At 41.2% G+C, this 25,042-nt stretch overlaps 1 protein-coding gene and 1 long non-coding RNA gene across 2 annotated transcripts in view; one reads left to right on the top strand and one right to left on the bottom strand.

Annotated features, from left to right (window-relative positions):
* slc2a1a (solute carrier family 2 member 1a) overlaps positions 1–21,211 on the bottom strand; it is a 34,659-nt gene extending 13,448 nt beyond the window's left edge. Inside the window, exon 1 of the mRNA XM_056268152.1 lies at positions 21,125–21,211. Coding sequence (XP_056124127.1) covers positions 21,125–21,196 — 72 coding nt within the window. The 5' untranslated portion in view covers positions 21,197–21,211. The remainder of the gene's footprint in view (positions 1–21,124) is intronic.
* On the top strand, positions 16,191–19,385 carry LOC130102200 (uncharacterized). Its single transcript, XR_008809151.1, has 3 exons — positions 16,191–16,421; positions 18,786–18,954; positions 19,216–19,385. It is a non-coding gene; the product is annotated as an uncharacterized LOC130102200 (long non-coding RNA).
* Positions 21,212–25,042: the final 3,831 nt, after the last annotated feature.

A 25,042-nucleotide genomic window follows, 5' to 3' on the forward strand; every position in this document is an offset into this window, starting at 1 on the left:
CACACTTATCTCTGGTCTATTTCTGAATAGGAGACTTATCAATGAAAGCATTGTTGTTTGCATGGCTATAATTGCCAACACCTCTCACTTGACAGCAATCTGAGAAGGATGAAATGAAAAGGTCATCCATTCATATGTACAAAGTGAATGTACTGCAAACAGAGAACTATTGCAGTTTGTCAAATACAATTCAAAAGGTTCTAATTTTATAATGCTGTGCATTTGCCAAAATAGGACTTCACTACACGCAAGTCATTCTAAATATTGTTTGATTTGAAAACAAATACATTATGATAAAAAGTTACTCTCTATTAAAAAGGCTCAGGTATTCTGAAATGTGTGTCATGTGGTAACAAACAGATTTTATTGCCAGGATTATAACTTTATTGTCTTAAATAACTAAATGAAGTAGCTTTAAGTCAAAACAGTGCCATTAATATGACTGTACTGAGTGAATTTCCAGTCATGCGAAGTTGAGTCAGAGAGAGAGGTGACCCGGCCATGGTTCAGCTTCAAGAGGTCACATGACCGGAGGATTACACTATCGTGTCCTTAAACTCATCCTTCACAGTAAAATGTCATGGCAACCATTAACACTACTGTAATTGTTACCTTATGTTAATTCTACCTGACCCTCTAAAAATGACTTTTGTTAGTGTGTAATGTAGTCAGGTTGATTATATTATGGCTATATAAATATATATTTAATATATGTAAAATATACACTCACCGGCCACTTTATTAGGTACACCTGTCCAACTGCTCGTTAACACTTAATTTCTAAGCAGCCAATCACATGGCGGCAACTCAGTGCATTTAGGCATGTAGACATGGTCAAGACAATCTCCTGCAGTTCAAACCGAGCATCAGTATGGGGAAGAAAGGTGATTTGAGTGACTTTGAACGTGGCATGATTGTTGGTGCCAGAAGGGCTGGTCTGAGTATTTCAGAAACTGCTAATCTACTGGGATTTTCACGCACAACCATCTCTAGGGTTTACAGAGAATGGTCCGAAAAAGAAAAAACATCCAGTGAGCGGCAGTTCTGTGGGCGGAAATGCCTTGTTGATGCCAGAGGTCAGAGGAGAATGGCCAGACTGGTTCGAGCTGATAGAAGGGCAACAGTGACTGAAATAACCACTCGTTACAACCGAGGTATGCAGCAAAGCATTTGTGAAGCCACAACACGCACAACCTTGAGGCGGATGGGCTACAACAGCAGAAGACTCCACCGGGTACCACTCATCTCCACTACAAATAGGAAAAAGAGGCTACAATTTGCAAGAGCTCACCAAAATTGAACAGTTGAAGACTGGAAAAATGTTGCCTGGTTTGATGAGTCTCGATTTCTGTTGAGACATTCAGATGTTAGAGTCAGAATTTGGCGTAAACAGAATGAGAACATGGAACCATCATGCCTTGTTACCACTGTGCAGGCTGGTGGTGGTGGTGTAATGGTGTGGGGGATGTTTTCCTGGCACACTTTAGGCCCCTTAGTGCCAATTGGGCATCGTTTAAATGCCACGGCCTACCTGAGCATTGTTTCTGACCTTGTCCATCCCTTTATGGCCACCATGTACCCATCCTCTGATGGCTACTTCCACCATGTCACAAAGCTCTAATCATTTCAAATTGGTTTCTTGAACATGACAATGAGTTCACTGTACTAAAATGGCCTCCACAGTCACCAGATCTCAACCCAATAGAGCATCTTTGGGATGTGGTGGAACGGGAGATTCGCATCATGGATGTGCAGCCGACAAATCTGCGGCAACTGTGTGATGCCATCATGTCAATATGGACCAAACTCCCTGAGGAATGCTTCCAGCACCTTGTTGAATCTATGCCACGAAGAATTGAGGCAGTTCTGAAGGCAAAAGGGGGTCCAACCCGTTACTAGCATGGGGTACCTAATAAAGTGGCCGGTGAGTGTATGTTATTATATTAATGGCACTGTTTGGACTTAAAGCCACTTCATTTAGTTATTTATATTTCATATAAAGTCATCAAAGGCAAGAACTGTAGTTGAACGAGTTCCTGGGTTCTGACCGGCCCACCAGGGCAAGTGTTCCCTATCCAGCAGTCCTTACCGTACGGACGTCACGGTTCGGTGCGTGCAGTCGCATGACGAATGCATTCAGTCACAGGCGAGCCACACTCCAATCCAGAAGGGGGCGCACGCAGTTTGTTGCAGCACTCTGTTTGCTACCAGTAAAAAGCACAGAAGAAGAAGAGACAACGATGATCTATGTTCCCTTTCGTTGTCACTCCGAGTTCCGTCGGATGACGACGAATGGGGTTCCGCTTAGAAGCCTATCGACTTCGAGTATTACAAAACGAGCCAATGGCAAAGAAATGCCATGGGTCTGCGGAATTTGCATGGCGCAACTCCGCCCCACCTCGTGGGTATAAAAGGAGGATGCCGGCAGAATGCAGATATGTTTTCGCTTCGGAGCCAAGTTAATTCTTCACTCCTTTAGCCATCTCTGATTTTGTCAGCTTCTTACGAGTCGAGCAAACTCTCCAGTGTTGGTGTGACGGCGATCTCCCGGCGAGTGCACACTTCCTGCTAATCTGTGCGTGGTTTGCCAGTTGGTGTGTTTCTCCGCGGGCGCTTCAGCACTCGAGTTTTTTTCTCACAAAAGAGCACGTCTTTTTAAAGATGCCTCGCCCGTGCACTTCTGGTTGCGGTCGACTTGTATCTGACTCTGATGGGCACGAGCGCTGTCTAGTGTGTTTGGGCATTGATCACGCTAGAGCAGCGCTCGTGGATGACTCATGTTCTCTCTGTGGGAACATGACCATCGCAACACTAGGATCGAGACTCAATGACCTCGCAAGAGTGAGAGCCCCCTCATCCACACCCCGATCTAGCACCTCCACGAGAGGCTCTACTTCGGTTGGTGGCCAGGGTGATCTGAGGGTGACTGTGTGGAACAAAGCGCCGACTATCTGTCCGTGCCTTCACAGCACCTTCTTCAGTGTTGCAATCCGCGAGTGTTCAGGGGATTGCTGCGGGACCATCTTCGGGTGCCCCGCGAGTTTCCTTTGGCGCTCCAGAGGAAGACGCAATGTCAATCGCAGCATCACAAGGCGGGTCTGATTCGTCTGGAAGTGACGACTCGTCACAGCTGCCACCTTCGGGTGTGAATACGGCTGTGGCTCAGTCTGATCCAGAGATGACGGCCATGCTTTCCCGGGCGGCCGCGTGCATCGGGTTAGAGTGGACCTCTCCACCCTGTCCCGAGCGCTCGCGGCTGGACGATTGGTTTTTGGGTGCAGCTGCTGGTTCCCGTCCGCAGCCTGCCCCAATACCTTTCTTCCCGGACGTGCATGATGAAGTCTCGAAGTCCTGGAAGACTCCCCAGTCTTCTCGTGACCGCTCGTTGATTTCGTCCGCCTTTCCTCCCCTCGATGGGGCAGCTGCCCATGGGTACACTGGGCTCCCCTCGGTTGAACGCTCTGTTTCGATGCAACTGTGTCCTCAGAGTGCTTCTTCTCGTGGCGAGCCTAAGCACCCATCCAAAGCCTGTAGGTTTTCGTCTACGTTAGTGGCGAAGTCCTACAGAGCGGCGGGACAGGCAGCTGCTTCTCTGCATGCCATGGCCACTCTGCAGGTCTACCAGGCCCAGATGCTAAAGGACATGCACGAGGGTAGGACAGACCCACGAATATTTCAACCCCCACCCCTGGGGTTGAAATATTCCACCTGCGGCTGGACACCCCAGTGTTCTCCATATGCATCCCTCCGGGTCATATGTGTATTCTCTATTCTCATATGTGTATTCTCTTGCGCCATGCAAATTCCGCAGACCCATGGCATTTCTTTGCCATTGGCTCGTTTTGTAATACAACAAAAAGTTGATAGGCTTCTAAGCGAAACCCCATTCGTTGTCATCCGACGGAACGTCTCCGTTCCCTACTCAGGGAACGAGGGTTACACCCGTAACCGAGACGTTTTCATTTCTCAACTGCGGATGCGGAAAGATATCAATAAAACAGCTTAAGAATAATATCTCACGTAGCATTACATTTACCTCAGGTATTTAGTGTCAGCAGCAGGTTAGTTCACCAAAGAAATTAACTCTAGAGAGAAGCATTTTGTATATGCACTATATTAGCCTATTTATTATATTTACTTAACCTGTTAGTAATGTCTTTATTATTTAAGGACTGTTGGATAGGGAACACTTGCCCTGGTGGGCCAGTCAAAACCCAGGAACTCGTTCAACTACAGTTCTTGCCTTTGCTGACATTACTGTAGCTTAAAAGCATGGAATATGTGTGTGGTTTTTTAGGATGCACCATGCACGCACAAATATTACTGTATACTTCAACTTCGATCAGCACGCATTTCTTCTTCACACAACGCTTTGCTGCAACATTTTAAAAGGGCAAAAAGTCTTTTCCACACAATTTACTTATCTGTATACCGTTGTTTTCATTGTCCAAAAAACGGCCTGATGACTTCCTTGTTCAATGAAGTCCCTCCTTCAGAAATACGTAACAAGTTCTGATTGTGCCAGCGGTTCCTGTGTTGTGATTCGACAGCAGCTTATCGCACGTTGCCCGGAAAGGTCACGCCTCTTACCATAAATTGGAGATGCATGCGCAGCTGAAGTGGTTCTTCTCCGTGGGAGCGCAACAAGACCACACACCCTTTTTTTGTGTATTCCTGTGGGCGGAGATTAGTAAAAAAACTGTTCTATTTACGTCATTAAAAAAGGAAGTAGAGGGATGTAGTCCAAACCGGCCGTTCGCTGTATGCTTTGAAAGGGGACTTCTGTTAAATAAAATATCTCGCTAGGCATTGAACTTTGACCTTTATAATTTTACAGGTATTATTTATGCTCTAACAGCAACATTACACACTAATTAAAGTTTGAAAAATGGAATCGCGAAGAACGGGACCTTTAAAGGGGCCATACACGCAAGCCGCTTATACAGCTGCCCCCAATTGTGTGTTCAGTTTGAATCGTGAGAAGGTTGCAAAAGGATGCTCATCCATATCATCTTCTGGGATGCGGGGTAGGGCCACAAGTCGTGCCACCAGTCTAGTATAAACCTTCCCTTTAACTTGGATGTCCACTAATCTCACTTGTGAGTCAAGATTAGGGTGCACTTGGACTACTCTTTCAATAGGCCAATGTGCTCTGGGCTGTTGGGAATCCATTATCATGACTCCTGTACCTGTGGCTATATTAGGGAATGCACGTGCCATTTCTTTCTGACCTGCAGGTTGGGTCACGCCAGATAAACCAATGGTCTATCCTCTGGAAGAAGGCAGACCTGGTAAAAACATGCCTCGAATATCAGCACTGATGGTCACTGCGAGCTCACGAAATCTGAATAAGACCCCTAAGTTTTTGAATTGCTCTGCAGCTTGGGAATTTGGTAAGAGACTAGAGTGATCAATGATTGATCTCATTGATCACTCTAGTCTCTTACCAAATTCCCAAGCTGTGGGACAGTAAAGGCTCCAGATATGAGATTTCACAACGTAGAATGAGACTGAAGTTCCATCGTGGGTACAGTACATCATGACAGACTGTTCTCAAAGCTAAGCTTTCTTGAGTCCCTCACAAGCCAAGCTTTTGTGCTACCTCTGACAGGAGCATAGTATGCTCAGAGCCATCATCGAGGATTACAAATCTGTCTGATGTAGGAGTACCCTGACAACTTTGAGTAAGACTTTATTACTGCTGACTGGTTTGTTCAGGTACAATGTCTATGTTGCTTAGCTGACTAGGCAAGTCTCTGTTTTGGATGCCTCTATGCAGTGTTGTGCCTGAACGCGTTCATTGAACGATAGTTCATTAACTCGTTCATATTTTGGGCGAACGTGAACTGAACATACTGTATTACTGCCTGATGAACGTTACTGTGAACTCGTTCATTCTGGTGTCTGTGAACGCACGCTCTCTCAGTTTAACTTCGTTTAATAGGGTGCCAGATTTCTATAGAGCCTTCCAGGCGAAAACCCGGCTAAAACACACTGTAAATAGGCCTTAATATGTAGCGAAAAAAAAACACCCAATCTGGCAACAGCCACCAGTGTCGCACCGCCACATGCGGTGCGTCATCAAGACAAAAAGCAGCATGTAGTCGACAATCGAGGAGGCATCGTATGATCATTTAAACGAGTTTTATGACAAGGTCGGTGAGGAGGTGACATACTATAGGATGCCATTCTGTGATGTCCAGGATAATGTACGTGTGGATGAATCCCATGGGTGGTCATGTATAAACTGAGGAACTATCTGTTGGGCGGGGTACTGGCCATACCTCATGTAACGACTGAGACAAATCAGACACAAGTGTTTGTTATAGTTAACAAATAATATTTTAAACTCACTCTGGGATCTGTGGTTCCATCCCCCAAAAGGGCAAGAAGGTCTTAGTTACCATGACAAAGATCAGATAAGTTGGTTTTATTGCTGTTAAAAATGTGGTCACATGTTCAGAGACAGAGACGATGGGGAAGACAGAAACAGCCTTTAATACAGACTTTGCTGCATTAATTATAGACGGACTGATCTATAAATGAACATGAAGAACATTTTGCAAATGATTTACTATCTTTTGTAATGTCTTTTAATAATACTATTATTTTGTTGATGCTGTGTATTTTACAATCGAATCAATGGTCACCTATACCATGTTTGGTCTCTATAAATTGGTACTTTGCAGATCGAAATGATTGTGTACATGATATGTCGATAGCTGTGCAACATATTAGTATTACAAGAATCTTTCTTAGTTTCTTCATCATAACAAATCCAGCTGCACATGCAAATGAGCATGCTTAAAACAAAGATTCATAAATCAACCACAAAGGAATTTTCCCGCTTGAAAACTCCACCCTTCTCATTGGTCAAGCAAACCCGGAGAGGTGGGGCCTTTCTCAGGCTTAATTAAAGACCAATTCGCAGTGACTCTCTCTCTTGCTTCTGGCCTTCACTGCTGCTTCTTCGGGTTGATGTCTGTGGGGACCCGCTGTGACCACAGCCTGCAATGTTTTCTCTCTCCCAACAGAGTCAGACTGTATTTTCTTCAATCCAACTCAGAGGAAAACTGCAACTTTACCATTACTGAATGGGCAACCATCAACTCTTCCGACTTCCTCACTCCTTGGTTGCCTTCGTGGGCTCTCTGGCCCAGGGCCGGCAGGTCACAATCTGCATGTGCCCAGCCATGTGCTCATGGAGAGAGAGAAACCCTTCAACCAGAAAAGAGTCAAACTAACCATGCAAGTTCATCATATCTTCTTCATCCAACGGAGAAGAAAACGATTGCAACTTCAACATTTGACACTCACGGAACCAGTAACAACTTTAATTTTCAACAACTTCAAGAATTGTGTCGACTGCACAGACCATGCAAGTATCAATTTAATGAGGTGCTCTGAAAATTATAAGCTGATGGTTCTTTCCATAGTTAGATGGATCTTTTCCATAGTTCCATTTCCTGCTTCCGGTTCCATTATGTCACTCACCCTTTTACCCGTGTATGTATGTATGTGTTTAGATTAGTTATGTTTGTGATTTAGTTAATAAAACTTGTGCACAATACGTATTTGGTTCTGATTCTCTGCTTGCAACAAAGTTTACTTTACGATTAAGATATTGACTACAGGCTCTTAGTACTGTACAGTAAGAAAGACATTTCCCTTCCCCGGAAATGAACATTTCATAGAATTAACATTTAAACAATTCATAAACAATTAACGCTGAGTGTTCAGGGGACGAACAGGTGGGTCGATTGTAATATTAATTTTACTACATTAAGTTAATTATATTAACTGATACAAATATTCATAATCAATTATAACCAGTTATTATTGATTATTAATATGTCATAGAGTTAATTCTTTACACTCAGCTGGTCATCATACTGACTTGCATCATACTGGCTAAAATCCATAGTCTTCTCCACTGAAGTGAGTCTAGGCTTAAGTGTTGATTTGGCCTTTGTATTGCTGTAATGCCTTCATCACTCGCATGCGCTGTATGTTGGGATGTTAACTGATGGATGATTAGACTGGGTGTTAGGATTAGATAAAGTCTTTTGCAGACTACAAGCTCGGTCTAAAAGCTGAATCAGCTCTTCTTTGGCTGTCTCGATTAATTTAAGTTCAGCTTGAATGGCCAGCTGTGTTTTGTGGAGTCTTGAATTCTTCTCAGAGATCCTTTGCAACTTTAGAGAGCAATCATCTGATCGATCACTCTGGTATCCATCACCTTTATCATCTAGGGGAAATAACTCTACAATGGGTTCAGACCATAGTTTGAAGAGTTTGAACTGCGCTGCTGTAGAGGATCTGGGAGATCCCAACACTCAACCCTGACAGTCAGCCTCAAAGGGGGAGAAAAAAACAGGTAAACTGTGCTCTAATGTGTGATGAAGAGAAATCGTCATCAGATGACTCCACTGCTTGTTCTTTAGTATTAACTGTGGTGACGCTGATTTACGAAGACTCAGGAAATCCACCTCATAAACATTCTCCTCTAAACTCCCTGTTTTACCTGATGCCTCTGTTATGGCCGCGGGCGCCATTTCTGATCTTTGTGTGTCCCCTGACGGCTCTGCTATGACCCTGCAGGAGTTCCTGCCAGCCCTGACATGACCACGGAGGTCGCCCTAGTATTTCGTCTGTCCGATTATGACCACTGCGATCACCCTTGAACTCCCTGCCTGTCCAGTTACGACCGCAGAGGTCACCTAGAACTCTCTGTCTGCCTTGTTATGGCCACTGAAACTATTACAGAACCTGCTGCCCGTTTCATCTCAGCCAGAGTGGCCATTTTAAGTTCTCCAGTCTCGTCGGCTCCCCATAAGTGGTCTTCAGCTCCACCTGCTCTGCTGTGGTGGTCTTCTGCTCTGCCGTGGGGATCTTTTGTGGTGGTCATTTGCTCCACCGTGGGGTTCTACAGTCCCATCTTTTCTGCTGTGGTGGACTTCAGCACCGCCACCCGGTCTCTGTCATATGTGCTCTCGGTTTTGGGACTTTTGTGTGACTTCCTGTCTTGAGTGTGTTTTTTCGTTGCATGTTAAGCCTGTTTGCCCCTGTGTATTTAGCCCTTGTGTTTCGCTTTTGCTTTGTCAGTAAAAGTTTGCTGCTCGTGTTGATGGTTCTGTTCCCTGCGTGCTCTCAGTGTTCCTTTTGTTTTTGTCTTTTGTTTATATTTGTTTCTTCAATAAACCCTTTGCACACATAGACCCACCTCGCCTGCCATCTTTTCAGATCCAGCATCACTACACACGTGCTTTCCCAGCTAAAAAAAATTATGTTCCAAGAAGGTTTTGCTAACGTTTCCATTAAGTTATGAAAACATTATACGGCATTGAAAAATAAAGGGATTGTTAAATCTTATCATTTTGCAGACATTATGGGATTGTTGAAAAAAGTAGTATACTAGCCTATGTATTAATATTTAAAAAGCGACCCATGAACGATGTATAAATAAAGTATGTGCTATAGCATATATATTTTGAGAAAGTTGTTAAAGACCAGGTAAAAGACCAGAACAAACGTCCTATTAGATTACTGAAAGGACCATAACTTTGTGAGAACCTGGCCAGAACATTAGCCAAAGTTCTGAGAATGATCCCTGTTATCTGGGATGGTCGTCAAATCAATTATATTGGCATTGCAACATGGATATTAGAGAGAGAGAGAGAGAGAGAGAGGGGAGAGAGGGAGAGAGAGAGAGAGAGAGAGAGAGAGGGGGGGGGGGGGGGGGGGTGTTGGTAATTGAAACTTAATTTCTAATCCAAGATAAATATGGAAAAGTGTGAACCTAAGTGTCTTACCTAAACACAGAGTTAAACTTAAGAATGAACAATTCATTTTAGTGAAAAGCCCTTATAAGCAACTCAAGTTTTTATTTAAATACAGAGGATATTTTAGTTTCAAATAGCTCTTTGAAACATTGTGAATCTAATATGGATAGACATGCACTGGTTTTGGGTCAGTCAGTTCACAAATTTCAAACGGAGACAGTCATTGTCTAAGCAAGGCTTGACCAATCTGATCAAGCAAGCGTCCACACCACCATCTCTTTGTGTCCTCATCTCGGTCATTTTCATTATCTGGACTGACACTGTCATTGAGGCTCATGGCACTGAATGAAAGAGCACCTTCTTGTGGATTAAATGGAAACTTTAGACTAACAATGATGGAACATTATGACTCAGGCTAATGGAGAGGCCCATTCCAACTATTGGTGAGGAGCCTTGTGTTCCCTATGAGTAGTGCTGTACCCTCTTTTTCAAGTGGTCCAATTAGAGACATGTCCTGTCTGCCCTCAGAAATCTGGAGAAAAAAAAGCAGATAATGAGCCCTTTACAAAGCATTCACTCGGAGCTTGTGGACAACAAAGCACCGAAAGCCCCTAGGCATAAATTCCACTTCTGCTACAACTTTGTATATCTGTCTTGGTGGCCTCGATCAGCGGCGAGGGCCCAATAGTAAGTCTAAAATGAAAGCGCTTCTTGTGTTGGACTTTAAACTGAACTGAAGGATTTGGATTAGGGTTAAAATCAGTAATCCTTTTGAATATAGGATTACAGTAAATATCATATTAGTAGAGTCTTAAAAATGAACTGCATCACGCACCAAAAGTTATAACCAGCCTATATACAGTGTTAATAAAGTAATCTAACTAAGTTTATATATATTAGTAAGTTTATTTTATTCAAATTGACTTACATTGCATTAAAATTATCTATCATATATATATATATATATATATATATATAGATAGATAGATAGATAGATAGATAGATAGATAGATAGATAGATAGATAGATAGATAGATAGATAGATAGATAGATAGATAGATAGATAGATAGATAGATTTAATGCAATGTAAGTCACTTTGAATAAAATAAACTTCCAAATGCATTAAGTAAAATGAATAATGTCAAAAATATGATACAATTTTAGCAACGTTTCATATGAAATTTTGACATTTTGGTCAACATTTTTTGATTATATGAGTCCACTGGGAAGAGTTATACAAATTATCCCACAAAAGAGATATCATGAGTTTGAATCAAGGTAGGCCTACTTGATAACTAACCAACGATAACTAACTAAAACTGTAATGTGTGTTTGGCAAAACTAACTAAAATAAAATAAAATTATAGAGTAAATGTCCTTAGTTTTCGTCTTTGTCAATGTCTTTCAAAGAGCAAACGTTATCTTTCATTGACATTTCCGATCGTACAGTTTCCGACTGGCAGTGTTTCCCAAACAAACTAATTCATGGCGGTGCACCACAGAATCAACACCGGCCGCCACATATTGCGTGTCGTTATTCATTTTGTTTAACGAATGCATTTCCTTTCCCTGCTCTCCCTCACGAGTCTCTTATGGCGTTATTATCCTGTCAGATGTCGAGAGCGCATTATTGTAGCGCGAAAGTACATTAATATTATGCGCGAGCGTGAATCTCTCTGCTCGCGCGCGGAATATGATGTGCGCGAGCGTGAATCTCTCTGCTCGCGCGCGGAATATGATGTGCCCAGCGCAAATCTCTCTGCTCGCGCGCGGGAACTGGGCACGCGCTCTCAGATACACTTCTCTTGTAAGAGTTCTCTCTCTGGGCTGATTGGGCTCGCTGCCTTGCTCAGAGAATATGCCTGCACTTAAAACGTGTTCAGTGCAATCGCGAATTGCTCCTCTTCCCCAGCTAACAATTTTAGGTTATAAGAACGTTTTCATAACGTTCCCATTAAGTTATAAAAACGTTATTTCTGAATGTTCTAGGGAATTTCAAAAAGTCCAGTTTTTTAGACGTTGTATTAACGTTATTTCTTGGTTATAAGAACGTTCAATTCTCCCTTTATATAAACGTTGTATTAACGTTCTTGTTTGGTTATAAGAACGTTATTCAAACGTTCATTATATAAACCTTCTCTTAATGTTTTTCTAAGATAATGAAAAACGTTTCATTCAATAAAAAAAAAAAAAAAAATTAAGAAATGTTTTAATAATTATTAAAACCTTTCTTAATGTTTTTTATATAACAAGGTAGCCTATATAATAGGCCTAGCCTATATGAAGAACCTAAAATTAAAAAAAAAAAGACCCATGAATCATGTCTACAATATGTGTAATGTAGTCCACTGAAGTCGAGTTGAATTGAACCGAAGTAGGCCTATAGTTTATTCCAGTAAACCGATTTGGGTTGAAGTGACCATATGAAATTAACATGAACATAAACTTGGACTAAACATAGAATCACCAACAATGGTTGCCTACAGGGAACAAAGCTAGACAAGAGACAATGGGAACACAAGGACAAGGATTATGACCAAAAACAACCAATGACATCCACAAGTTAAAGTTAATTTAATTTATATAGCTCATTTATACAACAATTTCCAAGTTTATGTTCATGTTAATTTCATATGGTCACTTCAACCCAAATCGGTTTATTGGAATAAACTATAGGACTTGGGTTCAATTCAACTCGACTTCAGGACTACATTACACATATTATAGACATGATTCATGGGTCTTTTTTAAAATTTTTATCTTAATTTTAAAATCTGAAAGTTCTTGTTTTAGGTTCTTCATATAGGCCTATTATAGGCTACCTTGTTATGAATGAAACGTTTTTCATTATCTTCGAAAAACATTAAGAGAACGTTTATATAATGGGAGAATTGAACGTTTGAATAACTTCTTATAACCAAGCAAGAACGTTAATACAACGTTTATATAAAGGGAGAATTGAACGTTCTAACGTTATTATAACCAGGAAATAACATTAATACTGTTTACATAATGGGAGAATTGAACGGTCTTATAACCAAGAAATAACGTTAATACAACGTCTAAAAAACTGGACTTTTTGAAATTCCCTAGAACATTCAGAAATAACGTTTTTATAACTTAATGGGAACGTTATGAAAACGTTCTTATAACCTAAAATTGTTAGCTGGGGAAGAGGAGCAATTCGCGATTGCACTGAACACGTTTTAAGTGCAGGCATATTCTCTGAGCAAGGCAGCGAGCCCAATAAGCCCAGAGAGAGAACTCTTACAAGAGAAGTGTATATGAGAGCGCGTGCCCAGTTCCCGCGCGCGAGCAGAGAGATTCGCGCTGGGCATATCATATTCCGCGCGCGAGCAGAGAGATTCACGCTCGCGCACATCATATTCCGCGCGCGAGCAGAGAGATTCACGCTCGCGCATAATATTAATGTACTTTCGCGCTACAATAATGCGCTCTCGACATTGGACAGGATAATAACGCCATAGTCTCTCTCACATACACGCGCGCACGCACAGCCCCTCCCCTCCGTGCACACCGCGTCTCCATGAAAACGAGTGTTCGTTGAAAGCAAGTTCGCAAAAGGTTGGTATCTCTTGAACACCTTTACACAATCACACATTAAAAAGTGGTATAAAAATATTTTAAATTCTGAATACAATTTTTTCAGTATGTTAATGTCGACCCGAGAAGCCATTGCGCCTTCTTTAGAAAGTTAGCTAACTAGTCGCAAGTTTGAGGTTAAATGCAGTTGGGTTGTCGATGTAAAAACACTAGCAGCTAGGCCTTTAAGCTGTGATTCAAATATTAAATAATGTTATGTCATTTTTTTACTCTTACACTGAATGTTTGCTGCTTTAATCCAGATGAGTATTGTATAGGGTAAATTTAGTATAGGGTGTGAAAATTGTACAGCTGTGGGATTTGGTGTACATTTTGTATAGAAGATGTGTAGATTTTGTAAGAGGTAAAGAGATTGAGCTCCCTGACTAAGCAAGGTCTTGTGTGGCCCAAAAATGGGTTAAATACATGCTGTTCATGTATGTCTTCTTTAGTCTGTTGGCTATTTAGTTTTTTTCCTGGCACACGTCACTTACACATTTTGCACTTACTGTCAGAGGCGGACAGAGTACAGAGCTTTGTTACTTGAGTAAAAGTACAGATACCCCTTGCTAAATTTTACTCAAGTACAAGTAAAAGTACTACATTCAGATGTCTACTTAAGTAAAAGTACTAAAGTACTTGTTTTTAAAAGTACTTGAGTATCAAGAGTACAAGAGTAAATTTTCTAAATATTGCATTACTAATCTACTGCCACAGTGCTTACATTTATGCACAGAAACGTCCTACATGGAGTTATGAAAAATGTTAATGTTAATACCTTGGAGAATGTAAAAGGAATTGAAAGTAAAATCAAGTCATTTTCATCTTTTTACCATGTTGCTTTATTTAATTTAATTAAATTTTGGGGGGGTCCCATCTTTAAATGCGGGGACAACACACACACACACACATACACACCACATGTAAGGGTGGCGCTGCCAATAAAGCACCTAAAAGCTGTCACAAAGAACCGGCAAAAGGAATGATTATGAATATGTAAAATATAGCAAGGAGATATTTTAATTGTTTATTAATAAACACTTGTTAATAAACAAGTGTTTTCTTTGTCAGTGTCGGCTAAGATGAAGTTGGCGATGCTGACTCGGGATCTTCAGTAGTGAACGCGCCAGAGAGAAATGCACATTTCATACGGATTACATTAGCAGAGAGCAGTCTGTAGTCTGTCTTCTTTCGTTTTGAATTTTTCTGTTTAAAAGTAGACATGTCTGTTAGAGGCAAGTAGGCTACCTTATACACTGAGTTTCGGTTCATTTATGAGACAAAATCCAGTTCACGTGCCGGCGCCTCCGTTTCTTATCTATCGTCTGCTATTTACTTCTTATTTATTAAACCCAGGCAATTGGTTGATGAAACATAGATTAAAATTAAGATACAATTAATGCAAAACGAAATTCAGGTTAAAGAAAGGTTTTGTGTTTTCTGTTTGAGGTCTCTGTGAAAGTTTTAAAGCATTTTTTATGCCGCTTTCAGAGCGCTCACGTCCGTAACGGAGAACACGTCCATAACATTGTTTTTTCCTCATAAATGCAAACCCGAAAAATAAAATAAAACAAAATTAATATTTTATGTACTGTGGAGACTGAGCGCCAACCCTTCTTCATTCGCTGGGTAGCCTACTTTGTTTTGCGCAGTGTAATTCACATAATCAGTAAAAATATATTTTGCCTCCTAAAGTTTTTTTTTTTAAGAAATCAGAAATCCCTCGTGGCTACGCCACTGCCACATTTGAACCTGACTGTGTTATACACACCACATACTCAAGAACATCAAACCAAATGCTTGGCTTACATTAATGTGTAATATAAAATCTGACCATGGAGTTGACTTTGGCGGAAAGCTGAAAGTGATTGCTGATAGGCTGTCCCAATCAGTGGCGCCTGCACAATCCAATCACGTTTGAGAGGGAAACAACAAATTGAGGGTGTCCGAGATTTTTCTTTTTTTTTTCTTTACTCGGGTACTCACGGTTATGGTTAGAAATATATTGGAGTAAAGAGTACAATATTTGCCTCTCAAATGTACTTGAGTAAAGTCATGAGTACTCCCCAAAAATGATACTCGAGTAAAGTACAGATCCCTCAAAATTGTACTTAAGTACTGTACTCAAGTAAATGTACTCCGTTACTGTCCGGCTCTGCTTACTGTCTTGTGTAGACTGTTTAGGCTAACGTTACATATCTGTGCCCATATGCACATATTATGTACTGGTGTTATTGTTGAATACATATTTCTAAAATTGTATGAGTTATTATTACACAATACTTTTTCTGACCTTTTTGAATCTTGCCCCTGACAAATAACTCAAATTACAAAAAAAGACTAAAACTAACACTACAAACTGATAAAAACTAAACTAAAAACTAAGCATTAAAAAAAATTTTTAACTAAACTAGCAAACCCACTTTAAAAACTAATTAAAATTAAACTGAATTTGAAAACAAAAAGTCAAAACGAAATAAAAAATAAAAAACTAATGAAAATGCAAAACTATAATAACCTTGGTTTGAATTGAAGGATAATAATTGCCTAAATGATCACACAACTATGAGTAGTCTCGGTAGTTGAATATACTGTATTAAGACAATTATTTTACATCAGTCTTAAATGTATAAATTCAATGTATGCAAGGTCGCATATGCCTAAAAAAGCACTTAAAGACTAACTTAAAGACATATGAGAGGAAGAAGTGCATTTTCGTTGCATAATTGAAAGATGTTAAGTAAAAAGTTCTCCCTTCTGTTTTTTATTTCCCCTGGGTGGGACTGATTTGACGGGGAAGTACGCAACAAGGAACAAATTACATCTCCCCCTATTGTTACAGATGGAGTATCTCCGGTCTAGCCACTGAGCTTCAGTCTCTTATTTATCAGGAATAATATTTTGTATAAGAACCCTGCTGAGGGGAGGGAATTGAGAACAAAGCGACAAAAAAAAAACTGGACTCGGAGATGCCAGGACTCCCCATGAGCTTGTGGAATAACGGTGACAACAAGGCAATGTTGTTCTTCCTCTTGGTAAGCTCAAATGCAAAAATAAATTCTATCATTCACATTATAACAGACTAAGCAAGTCTTCCTATGATGACTAACTTAGTCACACAACAAGACTGTGTTTCTAATTTTTTTTTTTTTTTTTTTACAAACTAAGTAATTCTTATTTAGCAATGGGAATGAGCGGTGCAATGCTGACCTCTAGTGAACTAGACTGTAAAGGTGATGATACACAGGGCAACTTTTTGAGCAATGTTGCTGGGCAATCTTGCCGAGAGATTGTTGCTTGGGCACTTTCCCATTAAAAAGGGGCAATACATTTCTATCTGGATAATTGAGATTGGTCATGGGCCCTGTGTCTCATCTGGTTGCCTGTTGACGGCAACATTGCCCAGCAACATTGCTCAAAAAGTTGCCCTGTGTATCATCACCTTAACTGTTAAGAAATGTTTTCGAGTGAGTAGTAGAGCTTTTTGTTAAAGGTCCAAATTTGATTATTTTCATTGCAAAATAAAACTGAAGACTCAATTCTCAGGTTCTAAATAACTTAGAGAAGTATTTATCGAAATCGGTAATCACATGACTGCTTTGAAATATTCTAAAACAGAAATTCCCTTTTTGTGCAATAATGCAAAAGTAATTTTGTTTTCGGTTTTGTAGCTATCTCTGTATTTTTATACCACTGAATTTGTCATTGTTTCTTGTGTAACCAAAGACACTTGAAATTTAGTCAATGACCCAAAACAAACCTATATGTGCTTTGTTCAAGAGAACTCACACAAGAGAGCACGTGCATTTTTTACGTATATTTTTTGCAGATTCCATTGAGATACTGCACTGGCACAGACTTCTATTTAACCTAATTTGTCTGCTATGGTAAATACAAGGATTTTTGGAAAAATCTTTTAATGACGGAACAGTATTCTAAAGTGTTACCCGTGTTAAGATCAAAAAGTTGTTTGTACAAAGCAAATCACTGTAGAACTCAGAGTGGGACAGCAAATCAGGTAGGCCTATGTAATAAAATACAGCTAGTAAGAACTAAGGTGCTGATGGGAGATCAATTTGCAAGAGCAACTGTGTTGGAGTAGAATGAATATACCTACATATTCTTGACATATTTTCTTGAATATTATTACAGTTCTTGTTGGTGTCCTCCTTGATGGCTTTGCAAGCGGAATACTCTGGTGGGTTGCCTAATTTTACTTTCCTTTCACTAATTGCATCGTATTTGTGAAAAGAGTATACAAACTCTCCGTAAAGTGTCCATGTTACATTTATTGTATCTTTTGATTATATATTAAGCAGTCAGTATAGCAAGTGGGAGATAATTATCACCAAAATCACTTGTGGCTCTCACAAAAGTTCATATGTATAAGTTAGTATACATTTTTTCTTCCCTCTCTTTTTACACAGGGCATCACAGTTTGATCATATACGTGACATTTGCTCCCAGACATGGATATTTGCCGAAATACTTGTCATATGGCATGCTTGACGATTACAGAGTATTTAGTTATGACAGCACTTCTGATGTTTTTTCACATCCCTTTGGGCAACTGGAATCTCTTTCTACTGTCTGGAGAGATCTTAGGGATTGCACAAACTTCAAAACCGTCTATTTCAACCTGTTTTCTAGAAATGCAAATCTAACCCTGGGGCTGAAAGGTATAGGCTTCGATATCTTATTTTGGTTCTACGACTCCACTAGAACTATATATATAAAAAAAAAAATGAAATCTTATTATAAATAATATTAATATTATACTGATTTTGTGTTCTAAAATGTGTATTGTATGAAGATGTTTTAATTAATAAATAAGCAATTGTACAAAATTTTTATAAAATTGCTAAATAATTATTATAGGGAAAAGTATGGCATATAAATGTAGAATGAAGAAGGGTTTTTACACTACGATTGTACAAACAAAATCAAAATAACTAAACTCCATCACTTGTTTATACATGAATCAAAGAGAAAAGTTTAAGAGACAATTTCCAAAATAATTAAATAGTCCAAAATAAAATTAATAGTCATTAGCTTAAAAACTTTTTAGTTCGGTTTGTTTGCAGAAATTAAATGAAAAAACTGTTTTCACAGTATAAAGAAGATTTATTAAGCTAGAAGCCCAATGGTTTACAATTTATTGAGTATTATTAGCAGATAATGGATATCAGCTTCTGAACACAGAGCTGTAGATTTAATACTTGGAAATATTAGATTAATCTGACCATGTAATGAGAGAGTTACTGCTTTTGTTTACTATTTTAATAGAGAACTGGTGTCAATATTCTACAATACTGAACCTAGTCAGTTCTCCATACTGCAGTTGGTAGGAATGAAATAATTTTCTAAAAATGGTTCCAATGATGATTTTGTATTTTCAGGTCCACTCCTACAGCTAATGTATGGCTGTCAGCTGAGAGAAAATGGAACATCAAGTGGACTGTATCATTTTTCAGTCAATGGAGAGTATGTGCTCTCTATGGACATGGACAGCCCTCAATGGCTCTCATATTTGCCACAGGATTTGGAAATTAAGAACATTCTAGACAGGTTTGAGCTCTGGAATCACAATAATCTCATATACATTCATCGTGATTGTGTTCCTCGACTCAAGAAATTCTACAAACACAGTAAAACAATACTTGACCAGCAAGGCAAGTGTGTTTGTGCATGTTTAAATGTATCCAGTGCTGTTGTTTATTGCATCCAACAAAGTTATATCCATGTTTTACATTTAACAAGAACATATCGTGCTCAGCTTATTATATTTTTAGATTATCTTAACTGAGTGTGTTTTGTCTGTGCTAATAGTTCGCCCTGAAGCTGTGATCAGAAGCCAGCGTGCTGGTTCTCTCAACTGTGTGGTGACAGGGTTTTACCCTAAAGATATCACTGTGGAGTGGATGGTTGATGGACAGCCAGCCTTAGATGGAATATCAACAGGTCTCCTGCCAAATCATGACCAAACATACCAGATTCAGATGACAATTGTGTTATCTGACGCTACACACAACTACTCCTGTCAAATAAAGCACAGCAGTCTTCAAGAACTGATGGTCCTTACATGGGGTAAGAATAGATCGCAAACATTCCTTTATAAAACACTATTTTTTTTATTCTTGCAGTGTACTTACCTATAGTGGCCAATACAAGGTAGTGTGTTGGGTTAGGGGTTAGTACCTAGTTATTACCCAGTTATTATCATTTCCATAATAAGTACAGATGCGGAACAGGACTGTAAAATAAAGTGCTACTAAGTAATCAAGCAGCTCATTATGACATGATTGACATCAATCTGACTTGATCTTTCTGTTGCTTTCCATCACAGATGCTTCTTCAATTATGACTGATGAAAACAAACTGCACATTGGTTTAATTGCAGGACTTGTTGCAGTGTTTGCACTACTAATAGTTCTGATGTGTCTTACACTGAAGCATGCCATTTGGGGAAAAATATCTGTAATATAATTGCACTTTTGATTTAAATTATATTTTTAAATTATTATTTTCTAAACTGTATAAGTCACTGTCATCCTTAAAGCAATTTTCTGCTTACTATAATAAATTTGCTATAAAAAAAATGAAACTTATATGATAAACTTTATACTTATTTCTCTTTATACATGTATTTTTTTTATTTTCTAATTTATTATATGGTTTTGTTATATTAAACTGATTGTCATTGTATGTTACATGAGATTGATGTTGCCTGTCTTTTACACTTCCTTTACATTTATTTAACTTTAATTTAAAAAATGAACAAATAAAACATTAGCTAGAACTGTCTTGAACTTTTCGTTGATTTTTACATCATTTTCTGATTTGAGACAAATTACATAGTGTAAGATTTAATCTAAGATTTATATTACAGTACATTTTTATACTGTATATGTTTTATTAGAGTATCTTCTGTCCCAGACTGAATTACACAGCAAAGCATGTCGAATTAGTTTATTCCATTAACTGCAGTGTCACTCCTCTTGCACATTAGAGAGCAAGGGTTTGGATCATGTGATTTGAGATCATCTGGGATAGAAAAGTGAACATCAAGTAAACACTGATCATGTTTCAACCAAAGACCGCTCAGACTGCAGCCACAGAATTGAACCAGATTGCATGGAAATATGATAACAAACTGGGCTGGGAGTATCATTTGAAAGCAACAAAGTACATGCAGTCCTATCTAATAATCTGATTAAACCTCAAGAACCACTTCCGTCCAGACCACTTCAGCTTTCTCAACACAGATAAAAAAGGGAAACCCTGCCCGAATCAGCATCTCTGCCGAGTTAAAAACACTACTACTGCCCAATAGTCAGTTTATAAAAATCAGTTTATACTTTTAGGCATCAGTTTTGGTCCGAAAAAAGTAGGCTATATGAATAAAAGTGTGATAGGTGTAGAATTATTATTCTTTTTTAAATAAACATACAGTGGACAATTTCTAGAAAGTGAACTTAGATATTTGATTTTCTAATGCAATCAGATTTATGTTTACATGCTTTTTTGGCCACTGTATAATCCAATAAATACAGTAAAACTATAGCCAGAAATCCATTCTGTGTAATCTGCAGAAAATAAATATAATAGGTTTATGTGCTATACAAACCATTAGCACATTCATGTTAGAAATATTTTGTGTGCAAAGTTTTGAATCAAAACGTTGTATAATTGAATTCGCTTTTAATGAAAATGTTCGGATGCTGAAAATGAGACTTACCTGTTTGCTGCCGTCACTCGGGCTCACCAGGCTGGTGGTCTCACTAGGTTTGGCCTTGTCTGAGGCGGTCATGCTGACGAGAGAAAGACAGAATCAGAAGCACAGAATGAAAGGCAGCTGTCCGCTCCTCCTCCACAAAGGAAAACACAAGCCACTACCCACGTCTCATTCATCACATACATGAAAACACCACAGTTACAGTACATGCTTCTCATCATGGGTTCTACTAGTGGCTTATTCTGATCACTGCATGACAAACATTCTCTCTAAACTGCCATTTAAAAGTCAGAAAGATTTTCTAAATGTTTTGAAAGTCTCTTATGTTCACCAAGTCTGCATTTATTTGATTGGACATACAGTAAAAATAGAAATATTGTGAAATATTACAATTTAAAATAACGTCTCGGTTACGTATGTAACCCTCGTTCCCTGAAGGAGGGAACGGAGACGTAGTCGACGTGTCGACTGATTGAGATCACGCTTAGAGAGACCATCATCTTCGAGTACTATTAAAACGAGCCAATGAAATTGGCGTGCGTGAAATGCATTACACACTCCGCCCCGCGCCGCGGGTATAAATACGGAAGTGGATGCACGCACTAGATGTTTTTCGCTGAGGAGCCGAGCGTAACTCAATGTCAGCGGTGGTCCAGCAATAGTGGCTAAGGGACTACGTCTCCGTTCCCTCCTTCAGGGAACGAGGGTTACATACGTAACCGAGACGTTCCCTTTCAGTCGTTCACGTTCAACGTAGTCGACGTGTCGACTGATTGGGATCCCAATAAAAACGCCATCTAGTGCTGCCACCTTCCAGCGCCTAGACAAAAGCCTCCGGATCCCCCCGCAATAGGCGGGGAAAGGACAGGGCTTAGGCCAGGGAAGTCACTGCTGTTCCTACAGGACCACTGGGAAAGCGTTCCCTGAACATGGAAGGAAGGGATGCTGGGGAAGCCACATCCTGCCCGAAGGGAGGTAACATGTGGAAAATACACATATGAACTGGGTGGATGACCGGGCAGTACAACATATGGAATGTCACTGGGGTGGCTCCAGCCTAACAGGGGGAGACTCAACCGAACAGTGACGGCAGAGCAGGCTTTGCCAAGGGAAGACACGGGCTCGCCGCAGGGAGCCGTACCATGGAAGAATGTACATATGGGATCGCCGAAGGGATCACAGCATATGGACCCAGCCTAATACAGGTTCCACAGGCATACGAGTGATAGGCCTAGCTTCAGACATTCCGCCATGTCCGTTGCCGAAGGGTATGGAGGAACACGACAGGGTTCGGCTAAAAAGGGGAACTCAACTGGAGCAAGAATTGCGCACGTATCCAGTCCATAGGAGGGGAATGGCGCAGCAAGCCGACACAACGAACCGGGCTTACAGTGAACTGGCTTCAAGTGAAGGGAGCCCACGGGAAGCAGAGGTTCGACTAAGGTTTCGCCCAGCCCTCAACTCTAGAATATCTGTCAGCGAAGCACTATGTGTCAACGCCTAAGCGGGAGCACACACTCATTAAAGAGGAGCTCACCACCTAAGTGGACATGAGCATCTCAGGACTTTCACCAAGATGAAGGCATTTGCGCCAACCTCGCTTGGAAACAGCCTTCCCTCTCTGCTGATTTCCTTAACAGATAAGAGCTGAACTGAGGTCCTATGGCTATAACAGAGAAAGCCAGGGCTGGGTCTGCCTCCTCCAGGCAGCGCTTGCAGGCTCACCACCTGGTCCTTTTAAGGGAGAGGTAGGAACCTTGGGCACATATCCAGGCCGGGGTCTCAGCTAGTGAGAGTTAGCCGGCCCGAATTCCAGGCACAATTCGTTGACCGAAAGCGAGCAAGTCCCTACCCTCTGGAAGAGACCATTCAAGCAGGAGAACTGTAAAAAACAGAATTTTTAACTCACTGCCTGCAGTGGCTCAAGGGCGGTCTCTGATTGCAATAGCACCAGAGACAGGCCCAAGAGGATAAAGAGGGGCGCAGGGATGACCCTTGCTCCCTCAGGAACCTGACGATCAGGACATGCTTCCCATACTTCTGCATATGATGTTTGTATCATATTGAGGGTGAAGGAACAGCCTACTCCAACCCAACTTGCAGGAAAGAGAGCACTGAAATGACCGAACGGTCTCAGGATCTCCTCACGGAGAGAAGACTCATTCAACGAATAGGTTCCACTTCTAACTAGCGATGCACAACTGCCTTATCTTAAGGGGGTGCTTGCAGAAGTGATGGTCACTACCTCATATCCTTGTGATAGCGACCTGAACCTCCCCGTCCAGTTCTTTGAACGCGGGTGCCATCATGCCCCGTCCCTGAATGTATTCAGGGGAAGTCAGGAAGGCTGTCGAGGGAACTAGATCTGGTTGGGCCAAAAAAAGGGGCAACTATCAAGACCTGTTCAACTCCTGACTTAGCACAGTAGGTGCAAGCGACATGCACACACAAGACAGGAGCACTGCCCAACACTAGATGTGATAATTCACTGAGCTTCAGGAGCATTTCTGCTCAACACCTGAGTGTGATGAACATCACTGAACTTGAGCAGCGCCAAGCGATAATGAATCGCATAGCCGCTTACTTAGAAGGCTCACTGGGGAACGCATTTCTGCTGGGCCCCGGGGTCAGCTGAAAGCCAGTGTCTATTCAAGGGATGTCCGCTCAGACAGAAACACAACTGGCAGAGGGACGAGTCTGGAGGGGCAACAGATGCAACTGTGCGGCCCCGAAGTGGTCCCTGCCCAGCTGGACCGCCAGGGGATTGGAGTCTCCACTCTCCCTGGCCATAGCTGTCGTGAGGCTCGTTGGCGGCACGATTGAGCAGGCTGGAAGAATTTTATAGTGGAATGAAGCGACCTCAGAAGCTCCTGACTCCAAGGAGGAGGTGACGGGCGAGTTGTGACATGCGAGGGAAGCTTAGCGCAACGGTCGCGATGTTGTCCTTTCAGACCAGTGCCAGCTCGCTGAGCAGCGGATAGCTCAAAGCGAGGTGAACTGCCAACTCGAGGTAACGAATACCAATGCAGTCGGAGGTCGCCCAGGCCTCCGTTAAAGCATGCCCTTTGTACATAGCCCCTCAGTCGGTGTTAGTGGACCTGAAGGTCTGAACACGGGCTGAGAGTTTGGCGGCAGGCCGGGGTGATCTTTTATCACACAGGGCGTGCCGCTCTGCCACGGTCACCTCGGGACTCGATCATAAAACTAGTGCTGAAGCGGTCTTCATATGGAGGAAGCCAAGCGGCTGCGTCTGCCATATGCCCCAGGAGCCTCTGAAATTTTCAGTGGAACCCTTTCTCACTTCTAGCACTAGCCTAACACACTCTTCTTGAAGAGACGTGTTGGACCGAGTCCTTCTCCTGAACTGAAACAGAGCTACTCAGCCCGAGGGAGAGATTACTCTCTTCCAGTTGACCTGAAGACCCAACTGGCTATGGAGCACTCGAAGGGTAGGACTTGTACTGATACTTCGTACCCTCGACGCCAGAACACAGAATGGTCTGTGGAGCGGAAAGATAGAGATCTGAAGTACTGTCCTTCAGGTCGAATGCTGCAGGCCAACCTTGGGGACGGAGCATTTGAAAATGCATCTCTGTGTAGTAATTGAATGAAGGCTTTCGAAAAAGGGCCCGTTTCAATTGACACAGGTCCAAGATGGCCATAACCCACCACCTATCTAGGGTACAATGAAGTACGGGTCTATAGAAACCGACCTTCATATCGGCTGGAGGAGAGGCAAGGTCGCGTCCTTCGCCAGTAGGACTGCGACGTGCGCACACAGGACAGGAGCAGCGCTCAACACGTAGGTGTGATAAATATCACTGAGCCAGGGTGAAGCCAAGCGAAATGAATCGCAAACCGAGTCTGCTGGAAGTTTCGGGACCAGCTGGAGCGGTAGGAAGCATCTTCAGGCTTACACAC

The sequence above is a fragment of the Rhinichthys klamathensis genome, unplaced genomic scaffold, assembly GCF_029890125.1.
Source record: "Rhinichthys klamathensis goyatoka isolate OS25496 unplaced genomic scaffold, OSU_Roscu_1.1 h1tg000269l_1, whole genome shotgun sequence".
Taxonomy (NCBI): domain Eukaryota; kingdom Metazoa; phylum Chordata; class Actinopteri; order Cypriniformes; family Leuciscidae; genus Rhinichthys; species Rhinichthys klamathensis.